At 46.2% G+C, this 17928-nt stretch overlaps 1 protein-coding gene across 1 annotated transcript in view; it reads left to right on the top strand.

The window, feature by feature from the left end:
* Positions 1-1070: 1070 nt before the first annotated feature.
* The window catches only part of LOC142575368 (lipase 3-like), a 40622-nt gene continuing 23764 nt past the window's right edge, over positions 1071-17928 (top strand). Inside the window, exons 1-2 of the mRNA XM_075684694.1 lie at positions 1071-1759; positions 15113-15331. Of these exons, the coding sequence (XP_075540809.1) occupies positions 15212-15331 (120 nt within the window). The 5' untranslated portion in view covers positions 1071-1759; positions 15113-15211. The remainder of the gene's footprint in view (positions 1760-15112; positions 15332-17928) is intronic.

Below are 17928 nucleotides of genomic sequence, written 5' to 3'. Positions count from 1 at the left end.
AGTAGGGAAACGCAGTCGAAGACGGCAGAAGACTAGGTGGAGCATTGAAATTAGGAAATTCGCGGGCGCTAGTTTCAATCGGTTGGCGCAGGACAGGGGTAATTGCAGATCGCAGGGAGGGGCATAAAACAGGTTGATGATGATGATGATGATGATGATGGTAGTGCCATACAGTCTTTAATTGCATTTCAGTAAACAAATAAAAAGTGGACGTGGCAACTGCTGGCTCGCCTCGACATTCCCTTAGCCAATGAGGTTAGGATGGATGGATGGATGTTATGAGCGTCTCCTTTGGAACGGGGCGGTGGGTTGCGCCACCAAGCTCTAGCTAACTCTAGCTAACTAGGTTACAACTGAATTTAAGGCGCCACGCCACCTACTGGGTTGTACCTAAATCTCTTTAGCAGAGTCGTTAACTTTAGCCACGCGTCCAGCACTCTTTCCCATCATGGCTGTCCCTCCCATTCCTACGCTCTTGGCGATTAATCGCTGTATGGGTGCCTATAATTTCTGTCGTCACGTTGCTGCGTAATTTGTCCGTAGGCCCGCTCTCATAGAATACCAGAAGTACACGGGCGCCGGCAATTTGCAAGCAATACGTCAAAGGAGCGTTTTTGTTGAATCCTACGCTGTCATTACGCTGGCCTCTATGAGCTATCGACGACTGGGCTGTTCTTCAGTTGGAGAATTCTTGGTAGCAACCCCGCGCAGGTCACAGACCACGTGAGAAGTGCGTGCCATTGTGGGTCCTTTGCCGTAGGCATTTAGACCTGAAAAAAGGGAGTGCGAAATCATTGCCCCCTTCCACCCCCCCCCCCCGCCCGACCTTTCGTGAGGGTGTCAACGCTTCCACATTCATCAGTAGGTACCTAACTACCCCTGCTTGTACACTTTAGTTTACCACGTCGCCTGTTCTGCACGATTGAGATGTGAGCGACTTAACGTGGTTGAAAAAAGAAAAAAAAGAAACAATTTTTTCTTTCGCCTTTTTTTTTCGTGCGGTAATTTTAACGCAAGTAGATGAGCTGGACGTACCGGTTTTCAATGTACATTCAAACTTCTCTTATTTCGGCCTTTGTTGGGGAAAAGAAGTTCTCAGAATTTGAGAGGTCGAATCTTCGACCTATTTCTTTACAATGCAATGTAGTCCTTCTTTATCTATACGTAACTAAACAGACCAATAGTATAGACCTCGTGAAATGTATATTAGGTCAAAGCAAGCTGATGCACTAACTTCGTAGTATAGCGCCATCATAAGTTTCTCGTTTTTTCTCGTCTTTTCTGACTTACCAAGACTCCTCTGTGAGGAGGTCACCAAGCCCCCACAATGAATGACCACATTGCTAATTCAAAAGCAAGATTTCTTAGTACCGCTTATCCCCACAGCACCCAGCATATCATCTCGCGCATTGCGCTGTTGCGTTCCTCCAAGCATAATTCGAGCTGTACATCTGCTTTCAGTACAGGCAAATGACGCCTGCGTCATAGCAGGAAAGAACGAAAAGGCCAACGTTCGTATTTCTCAATCACTTTGCCCCGGGAATTCCAAGGTGAAATGTAAGCGGCGTTACTTCTTTCCTACGCAGTCAAGCGATCGGAGTCGAGCATTAGAAGAAGAAAAAGACATGACACCACTTTTAGGCGCACATTTTTTTTTCGCCCTCACTTCGTCAGTCGCACTCGGCGCGATGGGTAAACGTAGTTCTAGACATGCATTTATACGACTCAGAACAAACAGCGTGCGCGCTTTGGATGCAAGGTAAGCTACTTCTACGTTCCTCTCACTTCAGAATTTTAAGCTCTTGTAGTGGATTAAGCACCTGCATCCATGTGAATATTCTAATGTGTGTACTAGCTTCCACGATGAGAAGTAAAACAAAAAAGAAAGGAAAGTCGGAAATCGTCAATGGTGTTCTCCGGTCGTTGAGTGCAAAGTATAGCAACAGCTTAATTTGTGCGAGATGGTTCATCTTTGAAGACATACAGGGTGTACCAGCTAACTTTAGCCAGAGTTTAAAAATATTCAAATGCCACGTAGATGGACAGAACAAAGGTAATGTTGTTTGCCGTCGCTTGGAAGTAATCAAACTTCTTTTCTATCCGCCTATTAGATAATTAGTCCTAATTAATCAACTTATCTAATATTATAATTAGATTAAAAGTGTCGATGAGAAAATTGTAGAGCGACATGAAAAACTCCCGCTACAGCATTCTGTTGCTCAATACGTTCTAAACAGAAGTGTTTTTCTGAGCGTGAAAGAAGCCCGCAAATCCACGCAAGAAAACCGAGCGACTGGATGCTCGAAGCGCTTTGCGTGTATTCGCCGCTGGAAACATTTTGCAAGGGTGCCGGATCTTTCGCCGGTTGAATTGTACACCTGTCCCCACGCTGAGAGAGCGTCGGTTGCGCGTTTCGTGGATCGCGAATAATTATTGATCGCTTCTCCGGGGCAACATGTCGTTTCCTGGAAGCCAGGTAGAACTCACCGACTGCTCAGTGAGCAGGCCTGAGTGCGCTGTTGTGCTTGCAGTGCAATCGATAAAGGCAAGCCGAGTTCCGCCTGCCGACGCGGCTGCCTTGGAGTTGGTTGCAGCTGATTTCTGCACTTGCACCAGGCTTTTTGTATTCTTTATACACATTCGTTAGACATTTCGCATATTCAACAAGTCGTCGAGCGCACCCACCCTTCCGCGTTGGATTTACCAAAGCACTGCACTTGTATACATCGACATCTACAGCCAGAGGTCACTGTTAGCGTCAGATATACGGGGAAAGGTGCATCGCTGATATGAAATAATGTCAAAACGTAGCAAAACGTACATACCTGGGCATATGAGTTGCGTTGTTCCACCCTGAGACAAGTCAATATGAGTGGCCGAGTCACTTAAACAACGGCAACTGTGATCCAGATGCACATATTAGGGGCTGTTAATTTATTACTGATGGATGGATGGATGTAAAACTTTAAGGAAAGTCCTGAGGTACGCGACTCAGCGCGCTGCGCGCTGCTTCTACGTTGGGACAGTCGGGCCATGCCCGACCGCCGCATCGTGGGCCCTCTGGTCAGCCCATATTTGCGCCCCGGTATCGGGGCCCTTGATAGCGGGGAGCCACTTGTCCTCATTGATTTGTTCCGCACCCGCCGTACTTGCTTAGTGACTATGGTGTAGGGCTGCTGAGCACGAGGTCGCGGGATTGAATCCCGGCCATGGCGGCCGTATATCGATGGGGGTGAAATGTGAAAACACCCGTGTGCTTACATTTAGGTGCACGTTAAACAACCCCAGGTGGTCGAAATTTCCGGAGTCCTCCACTACGGCGTGTCTCATAATCAGAAAGTGGTTTTGGCGCGTAAAACCCCATAATTTAACTTTTAATTTGTGCCGTGCCTCGCAACGAGGGGCAGTGCCAGAGCATATGGTCTAGGCTAGCGAAGTCATTGCAGTGCCTGCAAGAACTACTGGCATAAGTGTCGGGATAAAGCTTGTGGAATAAAGCCGGGCTGGGATACGAGCCTGTTTGCAATAATGTAAGGGTCAATGCTTGCGCTCTATTTAACTTCTTGTGAGGAAGGAGAAAGTCTCTCGTGCCGCGATAAAAGTGCTGCGTAATTTCAATGAATGTGGTCGGTTGATCTCTGTTCTCCACCACTTCGGGCCGACGGGGGAGTTCTCCATGGTCGCGAAAAGCGAGACTTCGCGTTTTGGATTGGGCCAGCTCGTTGAGGTTTGTGGGACCTCATGATGAATCCCATGTGAGCGGGGAACCACGAGAGAGTGTGGGTGGCGGTGCTTTTGCCGTCGAAAATGTGACAGGCTTCCTTACACACGGCGCCAACGCTGAAGGCGCGGATGGCTGCCCTGGAGTCGCTGAAGATATTGGCATGTTTGTCGTCCAGAAGTGCCAAGGCAATGGCCACTTGCTCGGCTGCACGCGACGACGTGCTTCGTACCGAAGCGGCGTTAACGGTCGAACCCCTGTGGTTGTTGGACACTACCGTGAAATTGTTGCTGTTGCCATACTGGGCCGCGTCAACGAAGCAGCTGCCGCCAGGGAGTTCCGTCTCGCGGCGTAGGAGCGCCACCGTCCTGGCCTTCCTTCATTCTACGTTGCGCTGAGGATGCATATTGCGCGGGGCGGGGGATATGATGATGTTGTCTTTCTGCTCTTTCGGAAGATTTTTTTTAACTTCATCATACACTGTGCGCATATGTGACTAATTGACATAAAGAGAAAAATATGGCGCTGGGCAGGTCATGTAATGCGTAGAGTAGATAACCGTTGGACCATTAGGGTGACAGAACGGGTACCAAGAGACGGGAAGTGCAGTAGAGGACGACAGAAGACTAGGTGGTGCGACGAAATTAGAAAATTTGTGGGTGCTGGTTGAAGACGGCTGGCGCAGGACAGGGGTAATTGAAGATCGCAGGGAGAGGCCTTCGTCCTGCAGTGGGCATAATATGGGATGATGATGATGATGATGATGATGATGATGATGATGATGATGGCAGTGTGCGCATGCCATAAACCATTAGTAGAGAAAACTGCACTCGAATAAGCACTCCATTATAGACTGTCTAGTTCTCTCTCGAAAATGTGTATGACATCGCTGACACCTTTCGTATAATTGAGCGAGATGGTTGTTTATGCTGCTTTACCGAATGCATCGTCTCCTCTTTCCCGTTTGAAGCAGAGATAAAGAGTGCATCTCTTGAATTAAGAAATTTGTCAGCATAACGACACGTACAGACCCACCCACCTACGTAGCGAATGTGACCAGTATATAGCCTACGGGAACGGTGCACGTACAGATGTTGGAACAGCGCTGTGTCAAGGCTGTGTCGCCACTTGCCGCTACGATTCAGCGTCCGATCCGACTTGTGGCGCCGCATGCAGGCACACGGTGCGTGCATCCGAACGAGCGAGCGGCGCGTAAGCTCCACCCTATCCAGCGCCCCAGCTTGTATGCTCAGAAGGCTTCATATCCACGTCGAGAAAGGCAATATAAACAACTTTGCGCAACACTGATTCGCTTTACGCGAACACTATCAATAAAATTACGCCCCTGCGAGTGACAGAACACTTCACAAGGGCGCGTTGTCCATTGACGGTTCCGCTGACAGCCATCGATAGGGCCGGTAGGCCTCGCTCGGCAGATGCCGCGGCCGACGGCGCTTGCGATCCAGCCCGAGCTCGTCGAAGAGCCCTTATTTTTGCCAAAACAATTAACACTGTACACTTAGGTCACCCGTAATTAAATATAATTGGTTTACTCGACGCAGTCGTTGCGAAGGGCAAACGCGCAAGCGAAGCGAGCATGCAGCCTCGCTCAGACCGTCGGTGTGTGCTGTCTGCATGCGAAATGCCCTCGCATCGCGGCTCCCGATTTCGCCAGTAGCTTAGTACTAGTGTACTAGGCGCTGCTATGCAGGACAGGCAGACGTTGGAGATAATTTTACTGAACTGGTAACTATTTCGTGTCGGAAACGAACTGCAGCCGACAAGGACAAAAAAAAAAAAAAGATTTCGAAGAACGTGTTCTCTCTGACGTTCTCTGACGAGGGAACGTCAGAGAACGTCACATGCCAGCCCCGCTGTCATTGGCTGCGGAGAAACGCCGGCGCTTCAGCACGGCAAAACACCTCGATTCCGCCTGCCGTTCACGCCGGATTGGACACCGAATCGGACCGCGTGTCTCCCGCTACAAGCCGGGCGAAGAGAAATACAGTTCATATATATCAAATCCCTGAGGCCAGAACTGAAGTATTAAAACAGTTTCGTTTGTCCTAACTGGTTACTTTTCAGTTCAGCTCCGGTCCACCGGTAACAGGTGCACGAACTCGACGGCGGCAGGCCTAACCTTCGCTGAGCCGGACCACCAATGGCTCAAACTTAATCTGCACGGCTTGAGAGTGTTGAAATGTTGTGTATTTCAACTTAGTAGGCATGCTTGATATTCAGAGCGCTTAATCATATAAACAAGCGAAGATGCTGTCGCTACGCGTTGTCGGTTTGACGGCCGATCGCGAGAGGTTCGCTGGAATGATGGCCGGTATACGCTCATCTTAATCGGTGCCGTCGACATGAAAGCTTGTCGCAGTATGGCAACTCGTGCTCGTTGGTTGCGTCGTTGTAGGCCTGGTATGCTAACATTGTCCCGGCGGCACACTGTGCTCAATAGTCGGCCAATCGTTGGCGTGAGCGTCCATGTCGGTCTCGTATCGACCAAGCATTACCGCGCCTTAAACGAGTACGTGAAGCCAGGCACGCGCTGCCACCACCTCCAAGTGAGGGCCGACGCTTTAAGAAGACTTCTTCAGCAACGTGATGTTATTTTTTTTCATTAAGTTGGCTAGCCATCAATAAAAGGTGGCAACTATGTGGTACATGGTCTGGACCACTCAGTGGTTCGGACGAAGTCCTGTCTGCTTTTCGGGAGACTGTCCCTCCGAAACCGGGCCACGCGTCCGCGCGCGCGACCTTTTCGAAACGTTTTACAACTAATCCCGGCCTCGGTATCTCCACCGCTTCTGTGACTGTTAGGTGGCAGCACGGACATAACATTCATACACCGTGGGTGGCAGTAAAGTCCCTTGATAACTTGAAAGTACCGCTCCTCTTTGAACTCTACCGCCGCAAGACCTCCTCGCCTCCACCTCGCCCCTTGCGCGTTCCCCCCGCGGGAACCGGTTTTGCCGCCGTTTTTCTGCACGACAATTGGTCTCCTTGCCGTTGCCCTTGGAAACGCGCGGATCTTGCGTTTCGTTGTGTTTTACTTTCTCGTTGGCGCCATTTTTCTCCTTAGCTCGGCTGGCTCGGCGTAGCGAACGTTGCACGCTGTGTTTCCTGCGGTGTTGCGCTAGCGATATGCCGGGCTGTAGCCCATATAACTGCAGCAAGTAGGCTGAAGATACTTATGCAGTTTTTATGATACCACAGGGAAAGCGTGACGGCTTGCGCAAGAAGCAGCGGCTGCACAACATTGTCCAAAAACAATTTTGTTCCGACAAAGAGCAGTGTTGTTTGCGAAGTAAAGCGCCTTTCTTATTGCTCATATCAAAACACCCCCTAATGCTGCACATTTCTTTTTAATTCTTCCAGCCTGGTCATATGCGTTTTGCTGCGCAAATTTGTACGTTCCATAAAAATGTGGGTGTTCTGAGTATGCTGAATATTCTGCTGGGACTCATCATCTCGCACTTCGTCAACTGTTATTCAGTCGAAAATGCCCCCCTATTCTTTCTGCTTTCCACTGTGCGAAGATATGGCCTCTCTATCGCACTTTTCGTGATTGTTAGGATCCGTTGCCTGTTTTATTGAAAATGGAAATAGCGGCTTGTAGATGAGCCTTCTTACCAGCTTACTTCGATGTGTGTATCAGTCACTTGGATACAATGAATATGCTTGGCATTGCGGGTGATCAGCGCCAGTTAGTCTACATTGCGCTTTTAATGCGCAAGCATTCTTTGGCAAGTACCCCGGCCCTGTCACGCGGAAGGTTTAATGTCTTGTATCTGCACTAAAATGAGTAAGTTACACAGTTGAGACACTTATAGGTTATGGTAGTGGAAATGTAGATGATTGGTACCTTCATAAGCAATATGAAACGATTTAACCCTGCCCCCATAAAATAATAAATAGTAAGAGATACCCATAGAGATACATAGGGCTCCTTTGAACATGCATGGGGATGCTTATAGTAGGGGGGGGGGGCAACTGAAATATGTGGGTGGGCCAACTTGAAACTTGGGGGTGGGCCAACTTGAAATTTGGGGGTGGGTCAAATGAAGTTAGGGGGTGGGCCAACTGAAATTTGAGGGTATGCTTACGCATACTTGACAAATGCAATGTAGTTTCTGCATTATTTTTTAGTTCTTGAATTCGCTTTGAATATGGCTGCCAAGCATGCCTGAGTAGGGGATGATTATTATTTGGTTTTCTTACGGATACAGGCAATGGTACAGGGGTTGTTACATGACCGCGCACGCTTGCTCGCAACCCGTCCTATTCAGTTTAAAGACCACAGCGCAACAGCTACTTTCACATTGAGAAAACAAAACGTGGACGGACGATGTACTAGTGACTAATTCATTATAAGAAGGCACGCTGAATATAATACTTGCGGTGCGCATGCGCGCACAGGCAAGGAAAAACACCAGAAGCAGAGAGATGCGTCTGGTACGCATCTGGTAGAGATACTAGATCTGATAGGCAACGTATATTATCTTATTATGTGAAAGAAAAAAGAAATGTCTGGAGTATAGAACTCGCCTCAAAGCTCCTTGTACCTCAGTATGCCCCATTCACACGGCTTTAAGAAGACACCGACCTCCTCATAAACGTTACCTTCAGCATTGTCGACGCTGTTATAACCATTTTTCGAAATTTTCTGCACCACTGAGCACGCAAGTGGCCCAAAATCCTATGCCTCCATAGAATATTGCGGCCCGTTCGCGGGAGCGAAGGAGAAAGAGCGTGCCGTGCGCAGCTGGCGCGCGAGCACGATCGAGGAGGAAGGCACCGCGGGGAGGAGAGTGTCGCCATTTTCAAATTATCAAGGGGTTTTAGGTGGCTGAGGTAATTGGCGCCATCCATCAGGCGGGCGGGAAAGCAAATTCGCTTCCCTTCCACGGCCTCTTGGATCGGCGCGCGCCTGCGCGCGCCGATCCAGGAGGCCGTGTTCTTCCGTCTCTCCTTTCAATTATACTCTCCCCTCGTCCTCCCTCACAACCTCCTCGTAACTCCCTCACCTTCGACTATCTCCGCGCGCGCCCGCCGCCAGCTTAGCCTGCTGCATAAAGTTTTATGTTCCGTTATCTGCAGTTATCGGGAAGCGTGCTTCGTTGACCGGCGGAAACGTTGACCGGCGTGGGCAGTTTCGTCAGTTTCGTGGTCCTCGATAGCTGTGTGCTTGTTCTCCGCGCTTTTTCACCCGTTTCACGACTCGTACTGCTCGTGCATCATGCAGTATTGCACGAATATATAGAAAACAAGCCCTGCAAGGTTCTTCCGGATGCCTAAAGACTACAGGTGAGCGCACAGATCGGAGGATATAAAAAGGCGCATGTACACAACACGGCCCTATGTGTGTGTGTTCCATGAGTCCCCGGACGTCGTTTCGCCTTCATTGTGCTACACTTGGCTCTTACCAGTACACAAAGCTGACAAATAAATGTTCCTCCTCATTGTCACCTGGCATATGACTTGTTTTTCTGTGCCAAGCCTCATTTTGCAACTCCAGTAACTCGCCCAGCATTGCATACCAGCCTTAGTGCTTTTTCTGTCTGTCACCATTTTACAAACGTACTAACAGCTGAAAAATTTCTGTTCGTGTTTATGTACTATGTCAGTAATTTCTTATGGGAAAAACCACGCGGACAACCTTCATGTGTAGGCATGATGCGCTTTTTTTTTTCCTGACAAGCATGAGCATTGCAATTGTCCGATATGCAGATGTTTGCAGTTCGTGTTTAATATACAAATGAGTGCCCAGTGAACACGGTATGACTTAGTGCCTTTAGTGACATAATTTTATTGCTAAGCATTGCATTCGTGGTGAAAGTAACGTGTTGGCCTATTTCACCTGGGTTTCGATTGAGGAGTAGGCCTTTCTGAAAATGTTCTCCATATGCTGCTGAAAAAGCTGACCACCTTCTCCCCCTTGCCACCATTACTATTTGCTATTTACGACAACATTCGCGCCGCCCTTATTGGCAACTCGCCTCTATCGCTAGGTTGATGGCTACCTTTTCCTTCTAAAGAAGGGGATATAATAGGGTTTTGAAAATTGAGGGGCGAACATCTTAAGAACCTTCTTTAACCATGGGGGGTGGGCCCTAATAACAATAACATTCAGCCCCGAAATATAAAAATTTGAATTTCATCAATTCGACACGTGTGCTGGGCTTATCAACCCACTTCAGTGAAAGGCACCCCTCCTTACGACAGTGTCCCTTCCAAATTGGTGAAAAGGGACACTTACACCACTCGTAGTAAAGGTACAATTACGTCCTATGAGAAGCTTATGAAGAATAGCATCTTTAATCAGAGAGAGCGTCTAAATCCTGCCGAGCATCCGTCTTCCGTCATCACGCCTGTGTGTTAGGCAGTTCTGCCAAATATATGAAAAAAGCGCACATGCAGAGAAACAGGCCGATACGAAAAGTACAAAAGAGCAGTGCACGTCACACCGTGTATAAGGTCACAGGTTTTCCCACAGTCTCAAGAAAGTCGCTAGCAGACGTCAACTTGGTGTTCTCTACTCTTTGCAAACTGCAGTGTAATGAAAAACCGGAAACGCCCGCAATGTTCTGCTATTCACGAGACCAAATTCACCTCGTGCGCTTCACATGTCGTTTATAAAGTACGTTTTACTACATTGGAGAAACTGGACAGTGTTTTTATGGCAGAGCAGGACAGGACAGAAACAACTTAAAACGAATGTTTGCACCTCTAAGGGAGCTGGTTTGTTCCATCTCTTAGAGCTGCAATAATAATAATAATAATAATAATAATAATAATAATAATAATAATAATAATAATAATAATAATAATAATAATAATAATAATAATAATAATAATAATAATAATAATAATAATAATAATAATAATAATAATAATAATAATAATAATAATAAAATGTGTAGTCGACAGTGAGCTGAAACTATCTACGACGAGCGAAGCCGCAGTCGAAAACCACCCCGAGCGCAATAAAATATTTGAGACGAGAATTTGCCAGCGATAGTTGTTAAAGTTTATTTCATGCAGTTTTCGTGTCGTCCGTCTCAACAATCATGATGCTTGCTTACCAAAAGCGATTAAGTAGAGTCAACTCCGGTTGGCATCAACGTAACACGAAGCATTACGTAAATGTCACTACGTAGGTGGTTTTTGTTGTTTCGATACCCAGTGACCCTAGTTGACGTCAAATAGGCTCACTGAAAAGCGGCATATACCCACTGGCCCAAGGGGCGCACACCCAGTGGCAATATGTGCCCAGCGACACGTGTCCTGTGGCCCCGATGACACCGGTGACACGTCAGCCCACATTGCTAGACTGCATTATCCTCGGTATGGGGCCCCAAGATGGTCAGATATTGACTAGACGGTCGCTGCAGAAAACTGGGTTGAACTCGGAATAAAGTCAGTACGGCAGCCATTTAGCCGCTCATTGCAGCAAATGGAAATGTACTCCACTGATCTGTAGTACCAAGGTACCAGCTTCCTGAAGCATGCAGGACCACGAAATAAAAAAAATAAATTGTAGACGCGTACTGTACAGCAAGATCAAAACGTAGGTGTTTGAATGCAGAGTCGCTTAGCCTATCAAAGCAAGCGATGTGTTTTTTTTTCATAGCAAACACCTGTACCTAAAATGCCATCTGTGTGCATGTCTGTCAAACCGGCCGGTTTTCTTTCTTATTTTATGACAGTTATAAATGTCTGGTGACTCTTCCAATGAAGCTTAGTTGGTAGTCAGCGCTAGTCTTATTAAGGTTTTTTTATTGGTGTTATATAAGGAGGTGTCGATGCATATCTTAAGACGCCGGCTACACCTTAGCTCTTAAATGGGACTAGCCTACAACATACAGGGTTGAAGATTACATATCAGATAACCTTTTCATAAAGCACCAGAACTTGTCAAGCAAGGTTTTCACAGTAATACTATGATGTAAGAAATACATGGCACATACAATATATAAGTTAAATTACTCCACAGTTCTGTAGAAGAAAGTCTAAAAAATACAAATGATGCTGTCGCCTAGTAATAAAGTCTCTAGTCAACGAGTGGTGCATACATCGTGCAGAAGCACTATCACATATAGTCACAACAGAACAGACAACAAAATATAACTCACTAACACACAAATATATACAGCGACATCGACATGAAAGGAGCATTAAAAGCGTTAATAATTGCTAATAATGCCGCTGTCTTCGAGAAAAGCTTTTGATGCTTTTAAAGCGCTCTTCGGCAAGGCCATTGTTGGCCAATGACACAAGAGTTTCTTTAATTACATTAGACCGCTGACCTTTCAGTTTAGAGTTGATTTAACTTGGAGTCTTGGTGTGTCTTGATGTGAGCAATCTAGAAGGAGGTAATAGAGATCTTCATGTAAAAATCCACAATCACATTTGGGGGCTTCCGCACGGCCAATTCTACGTAAGAAATGTTTTGTGTAGGCAGTGCCTAGCTTTAATCGGTGAATAATGATCTCCACATTTCTGTCTAATGATAATGGAAGCTTGAATTCAATAAACAGATAAATATGATACAAATCCGAGTTCTTAGAATTCTGGTCAAACCACGTATTTCTACACATTTTGAAAGACGTTGCCCTTATAACGCAGCGTAATTTATTATTTGATATTGGGAGCGGAACCACATCATGCTTAAGGTGTGCTTGTCATGCTGCTTCATCGGCTGTCGTTTTGCCAGGAATGTTACAACACCCTGGTATCCACTGGAATGCTATTTCATGCTTCACTTGACTTGCCTTCGGGAGGTATTGAAGTGTTTCGTATATTGTACTATCACTTATTGTTTTTCCTTTTGTGCTGCAGAACGATGTTAGAGCCGCCTGTGAATCGCTGAAAATTACCAATTTTTGCGCATCTCTTACTGACGCTATAAAATTTATCGCACATAGGATTGCGAATAGTTCAGCCGTTGTGGACGAAGTTGAACGAGATAACTTAAATGATTCTTGTTTATTGAGGTGCGGTACAATGAATGCTGAAGTTCAAGAGGTTGCTGTACTGGAGCCATCTGTTTGTTTGCGCGTCCTCGAGCCAACGCGCTGCTTCAGTACGACTGCATGACTGCACAGCACTGCTTTCTTCAAGCATTTCTAGAGTGTTCAAAGCGTTTCTCTGAGTCTTTGTTTGCTTGAATAGCATAGTGGTATGCAGCAGATGAAGCTGCTTGTTTCAAGTAAGACATAAACTAATTTACTTCCCCCGTGGATCGAAGAAGAGTTCAAAATAACGAGAAAAAAAAATGAACAAGAAAATGAAACAAATTATTCATAATATTTCTAATTTGACGCAGAAGTGTATGTTCTATGGCCACCATTTTCCTCCGTTGTTCAACACGTCTTCAGTTGTATTTTGTCAGAGAAGACTTGATGGTGCAGCCACACTTTTTTTTTCGGTATGTTCTTTATGTCCATAAGTATGCGATATTACTGCAAGAGTTCATTAACCGATTCGCTTGTGTCCTCTGACGTTCCTCAAGTAAAAAAGAATCGAATAAATCACTCACTCACTCACTCACTCACTCACTCACTCACTCACTCACTCACTCACTCACTCACTCACTCACTCACTCACTCACTCACTCACTCACTCACTCACTCACTCACTCACTCACTCACTCACTCACTCACTCACTCACTCACTCACTCACTCACTCACTCACTCAATCAATTTAACGATGAGTCCAGAATTTTGTTATACGGCTGCTTTTCTTCAGAACATACAGAATCTTTAATAATCTCCGCCGCTTCCCGTAATCTGTTTCAAGGACTGCAATTACGCTGTCTGCCACAGGTGATTCTTACATATTCTGTAAGGCATAAAAAAGAACATCCCGTATGTCTGTACTGCTGAGATGTAATAGCACTAGCAGATACAAAACCTAACGAAAGAAGGCAACAAACAAGAAACACAACAAAGAAAGCGCTCAAATTTATCATATCATGAAAATATAATATTTATACACAACGTTGCTTGGCAACAATTTGTCAAGGAGCGGCCCCTCACTCATCGTAAATAAACGCAACTAAAAGCAGCCGACGTAGGTCATTGGCATGCATTGTTCATTCAAGGCGTATCACATTCCACTGGCAGCGATAGGTCAGACAGATCGAGTCGCATATATATAACGTGTTTTTACACGTTTAACCCCGCGAATATGCGTCTATTGTTCTGAATTATATGCACGAGAACATTTTCCACAGAACGGACATATATTTTTACTGACACGCAATATCATTACTCGTCGAGTTCACGTTAAACTGAAGCTGAATCACATAAAGCATTTTATACTAAGGTCGAATTGTCATTGCATGGTGAATGGAAGCCCTGACCCGGTTTACCTGTACCGTGCAAGTTCCGGCCGACCTTGCAATGAGCAGTTTAACTTGTCACTCTTTCATCTCACAATACTGTTGTCATTGTTCGCCCACTCTCACAACAAATTCAGCAATCACAACGGGAAGTTGGAGCTGAATGCAACTAGTGTACTAGTGGAGGCTTTCCTTGTCCACGAATCCAAGTGATAGGCTGTGACCGTGAACGGTTTGCGCACCCGTAACCTGTAGGCCAGCAACTAATCCAGCAGCATTGATTACGTTTCTGCATTGCTCTCTTGCCCATTATTTGATTTTATGTTTCCTTGCCAATTTCCTTCGGGCTGTGTAATATACCACATTTCTTTCTGGTTAAACTCTACATCTCATCACTCTTTTTACAAATCTCGCACTCTTTATATTCAAGCAAACTCATCCATGTCAAACTGCTCCGTGAGGACGAGTTCATTCTGCTCTACACGAAACATTTAGGTCATCCGTATACGCTTGGGCGTTTACGTGACATTATAATTTACCCCGACTCAACATTCTTTTTTTGCCAAATTCAAGTGGTCAGCACATCCCCTAATCCTATTTTCCGCGATCTGCTAAGAGACAAACACCTTAACATTCATACTGAAGATTATTGGCTGCCATGTTTACAGGTCCTCAGATCACGCCGACTTGAAGGTCCTGGAAACTAAGTGAAAAAGCACCGCGCCTGTGTTTGAAGAAGACCAGCAGAAACCGATCAGTCAACTCTTTTCTACGTACAACGAAAACAGCGCGGCCATTGACACAGCCACGCTAGGAAAGATGTCAAGCATCCCCGCTCAGTGGCTAAACTCGAGTGAGAAGGTGACAGCAACAAAGAAAAAAAAAAGAGCGGATAATCAAGGGGCAAGGGGATGTTTTTTATCGGTGCTACGTTGCCATGCAGGTGTACGTTGTGTGTATCGGCAACCTTTAGCAACACTGCCGAGTAAAAGATGAGAGGGGGTAAGCCGCCGGAACGCATCGTTCTTTTTGTTTTGTGCAGAACGCTTCACACAACGGAAAGAGAGAGGGGGGAGCATTTGCTGAGTGAACCGCTCGGCAGCCGCTACTCGCATTACTCACTCGTGGACACCAAGGCAGGATGAAGGCATTCGGAGGGAAACGCCACACGCTGGGGGCACTTGTGGGTCTCCTGGCATCGCTACTCTGGCTGCGACAACCGTCGGAGGGCAACGTGGATCCAGATGCCGAAAGGAACGTGGTAAATACATGACTTGCTTCGTTACATCGCTTTCTGTTTTGTACGTCGGTTAGCTGTGACGAGTGGTCTCGGATGTCGATGTGTCCGTGCACCGTCCCGGACCTTTAGGTCAATTGAGTTTGTTTTGTTGAAATCATCATGGCGTCGTAACAACTATTTCATGAATGTGCTAAATAAGCGGACAAAATATTGAAGGAAAGAGGGGAATAACGTAAAATACCGCGTCTTTATGAACTACGGGTATGTTTGATAAGTTGCTAATAATTCTTAGCTCTTTCTTTCCTTCTTTCTTTCCTTCTTTCTTTCTTTCTTTCTTTTTTTCTTTCTTTCTGTAGGGGGAGTGGGGAAAATGGTATAAATGCTTGGAGTAAGAGATGCGTACGACTTAGCCTTCTCTCTGGAAACTTTGGCAAATGTTGTAATTGCAGTATAATATAGTGTAGCAATGACTCTTTATTAAACGAGTTCCAGGTCCACTAACATCTGTCATAGACAAGGCGACAACAACAAGCAGCTCTTGAAACGCCTAGCTTGGGTTTTACTGAGAAGAGAAAGAAAAATATATATCGAGGGAATATTCAGGCGGGCTTTTCTAAATGGCAGATAAAGCAGGGAACACATCATACGAAGGTTCAAGGCTGTTGGCTACTGTGACAACTTTTTGCCAGCCACAGCAAACGATGCGATGTCCCCGTTCGAGCGGCTGTAGTATAGATTAAGACACGACTGATCTTAAGTAAAATATTCTTGGTTCTTCTTAACCATGGTATCTCGGTGGGTGGGATGACGTCTCGAATCATGCCTATTGATCCGTATCACACCATGAATGTTTTTGTCTACTGCTTTGTGACACTCGTAAAGATGAGGATGTTATTACAATCAAGAAAAAAAAATGGCCTCAACACCAGTGCTCCTAACCATAAACAGGAAGTGCCGCGTTTAGGTTATAATTTAGGTTAACTTAAATGATTTCTCTAATAGTGTGTGTTTTTTAAGAAAATGTCGCAGCTCAAACTTATCGTAGTGATATCGCTGAAGGTTAGCGTGACATGCTACGGCGTAGGCCAAATTGCGCACTATTTACGCATTCACATGCTTGTGGCGATAGCGAGCGTAACAAGAGAACAGTGTCCAAGGTCTTGCGAAGAAAGTCCATTTAGTTCGGCTTATTTTTTTCGTAAACAGGCGCTCTAGCCTAGTAGGGGAATGCATACAGTGCGTAGTAGTGCGTAATAAGGGAGCTGAAATACTGGAAATTTCGAAGATGAATAGAATGTATTTCATATCAAATATTCACTTATATTTTAATACAATTAGAGCAAAATGCTAATGATGTTGTGAGAACCCGGCGTGGGGGTTCAGTGGCAATATAGCGTTGCGGAGCTGAGTAAGGGGCAGCGGGCTTGGATTTGGTACAGAGTAACTTACGGTATGTTCTTTGTACGAGGGGCGTTTACAAAGGTCTATTATTGCTACGAAGGAACAGCGATTAAGCGATGAGTATCGGGTGGGAGTTTAATCTGAGCTCGCGCACTCCTGTTAAACTGCTGCACTATTTGTTCGACGGCTACCTGCCGATCGGCGAACACTAAAGCCTCCAATTGTGCATCAATTTATTATTGTCATCCTGGCTTTAGAAGTCACAATCAAAGTGTCCCATATGATGATCTCTACTGCAACAGAACTTGTGGTCCTGCGTGCTGCTGTTAATTACATGGTGCAAGCACGGCCTCGAAATGGGGTAGTTGTTTGCGATTCCCGGGCAGCCCTTCAGAGTCTCCAGTCAGCCTTACCACGCTATACCCATGGTCAATTGGTATGGGAGGCAGGAGAAAATCGGCATGAAGCCCTCACGAAGGGATATGACATCACCGTCCAATGGATGCCAGTGCAATGTGGCATCGTCGGTGAAGACCTCGCTCACGGTGCCACCCGGTCAGCCCTTGAAGAAACGTAGACAATTTTCGTACCTTCGTCAAGGAGAGACAGCGAGAGAGGCCTTTGTTTACTTGCCCACACCAAGACGCAAGCTTCGTGGAACACTCCGATTGTCTAGAACTGTCTTCTCCACAGATATGATCCTTCACTGAAGCAACAGATTCCATCACACATCTCGCACCGTGGTGCAACTTTGCTGCGCCGCCTCTTGTTTGCGGTGGTGTTTACGAAAGACTGATCATTCGTGATTGCAATGCCAGACACGCATGTCTGTGACTCATGCAACTGTGAAGAGGTGATAGAACATTTGTCATTGCGACATCCTCGCGACATCGAACGTGACGCTGTTCGGAGTTTTTTAAACGGATTAGATAGTAGACCATACTCAGAGACAAAGATCCTTGCACTATGACCCCACGTGTCCCAGGCTTACAAAACGACGCGGGCATCGCTACAGTTTATGAAATCGGCTGGCTTCAGTGACCGATTGTAGGGGTGAAGGTCAGCCAACGAGTTCGCATTACTAGTACCTTCCTCCCTCCCCCTCCTTTCTTTCCTTTCATCCCCCTTCACCTCGCGTAGAGTAGGAAACCGGACGCGCGTCTTGTTCACTCCCGCGCCTTTCCTTGTATTCCACGCCCTAGCCTCAGCGCCGCTAG

This window comes from Dermacentor variabilis, chromosome 3 (genome assembly GCF_050947875.1).
Source record: "Dermacentor variabilis isolate Ectoservices chromosome 3, ASM5094787v1, whole genome shotgun sequence".
NCBI classification, from domain to species: domain Eukaryota; kingdom Metazoa; phylum Arthropoda; class Arachnida; order Ixodida; family Ixodidae; genus Dermacentor; species Dermacentor variabilis.
This window is presented reverse-complemented; position numbering and strand designations above follow the sequence as displayed.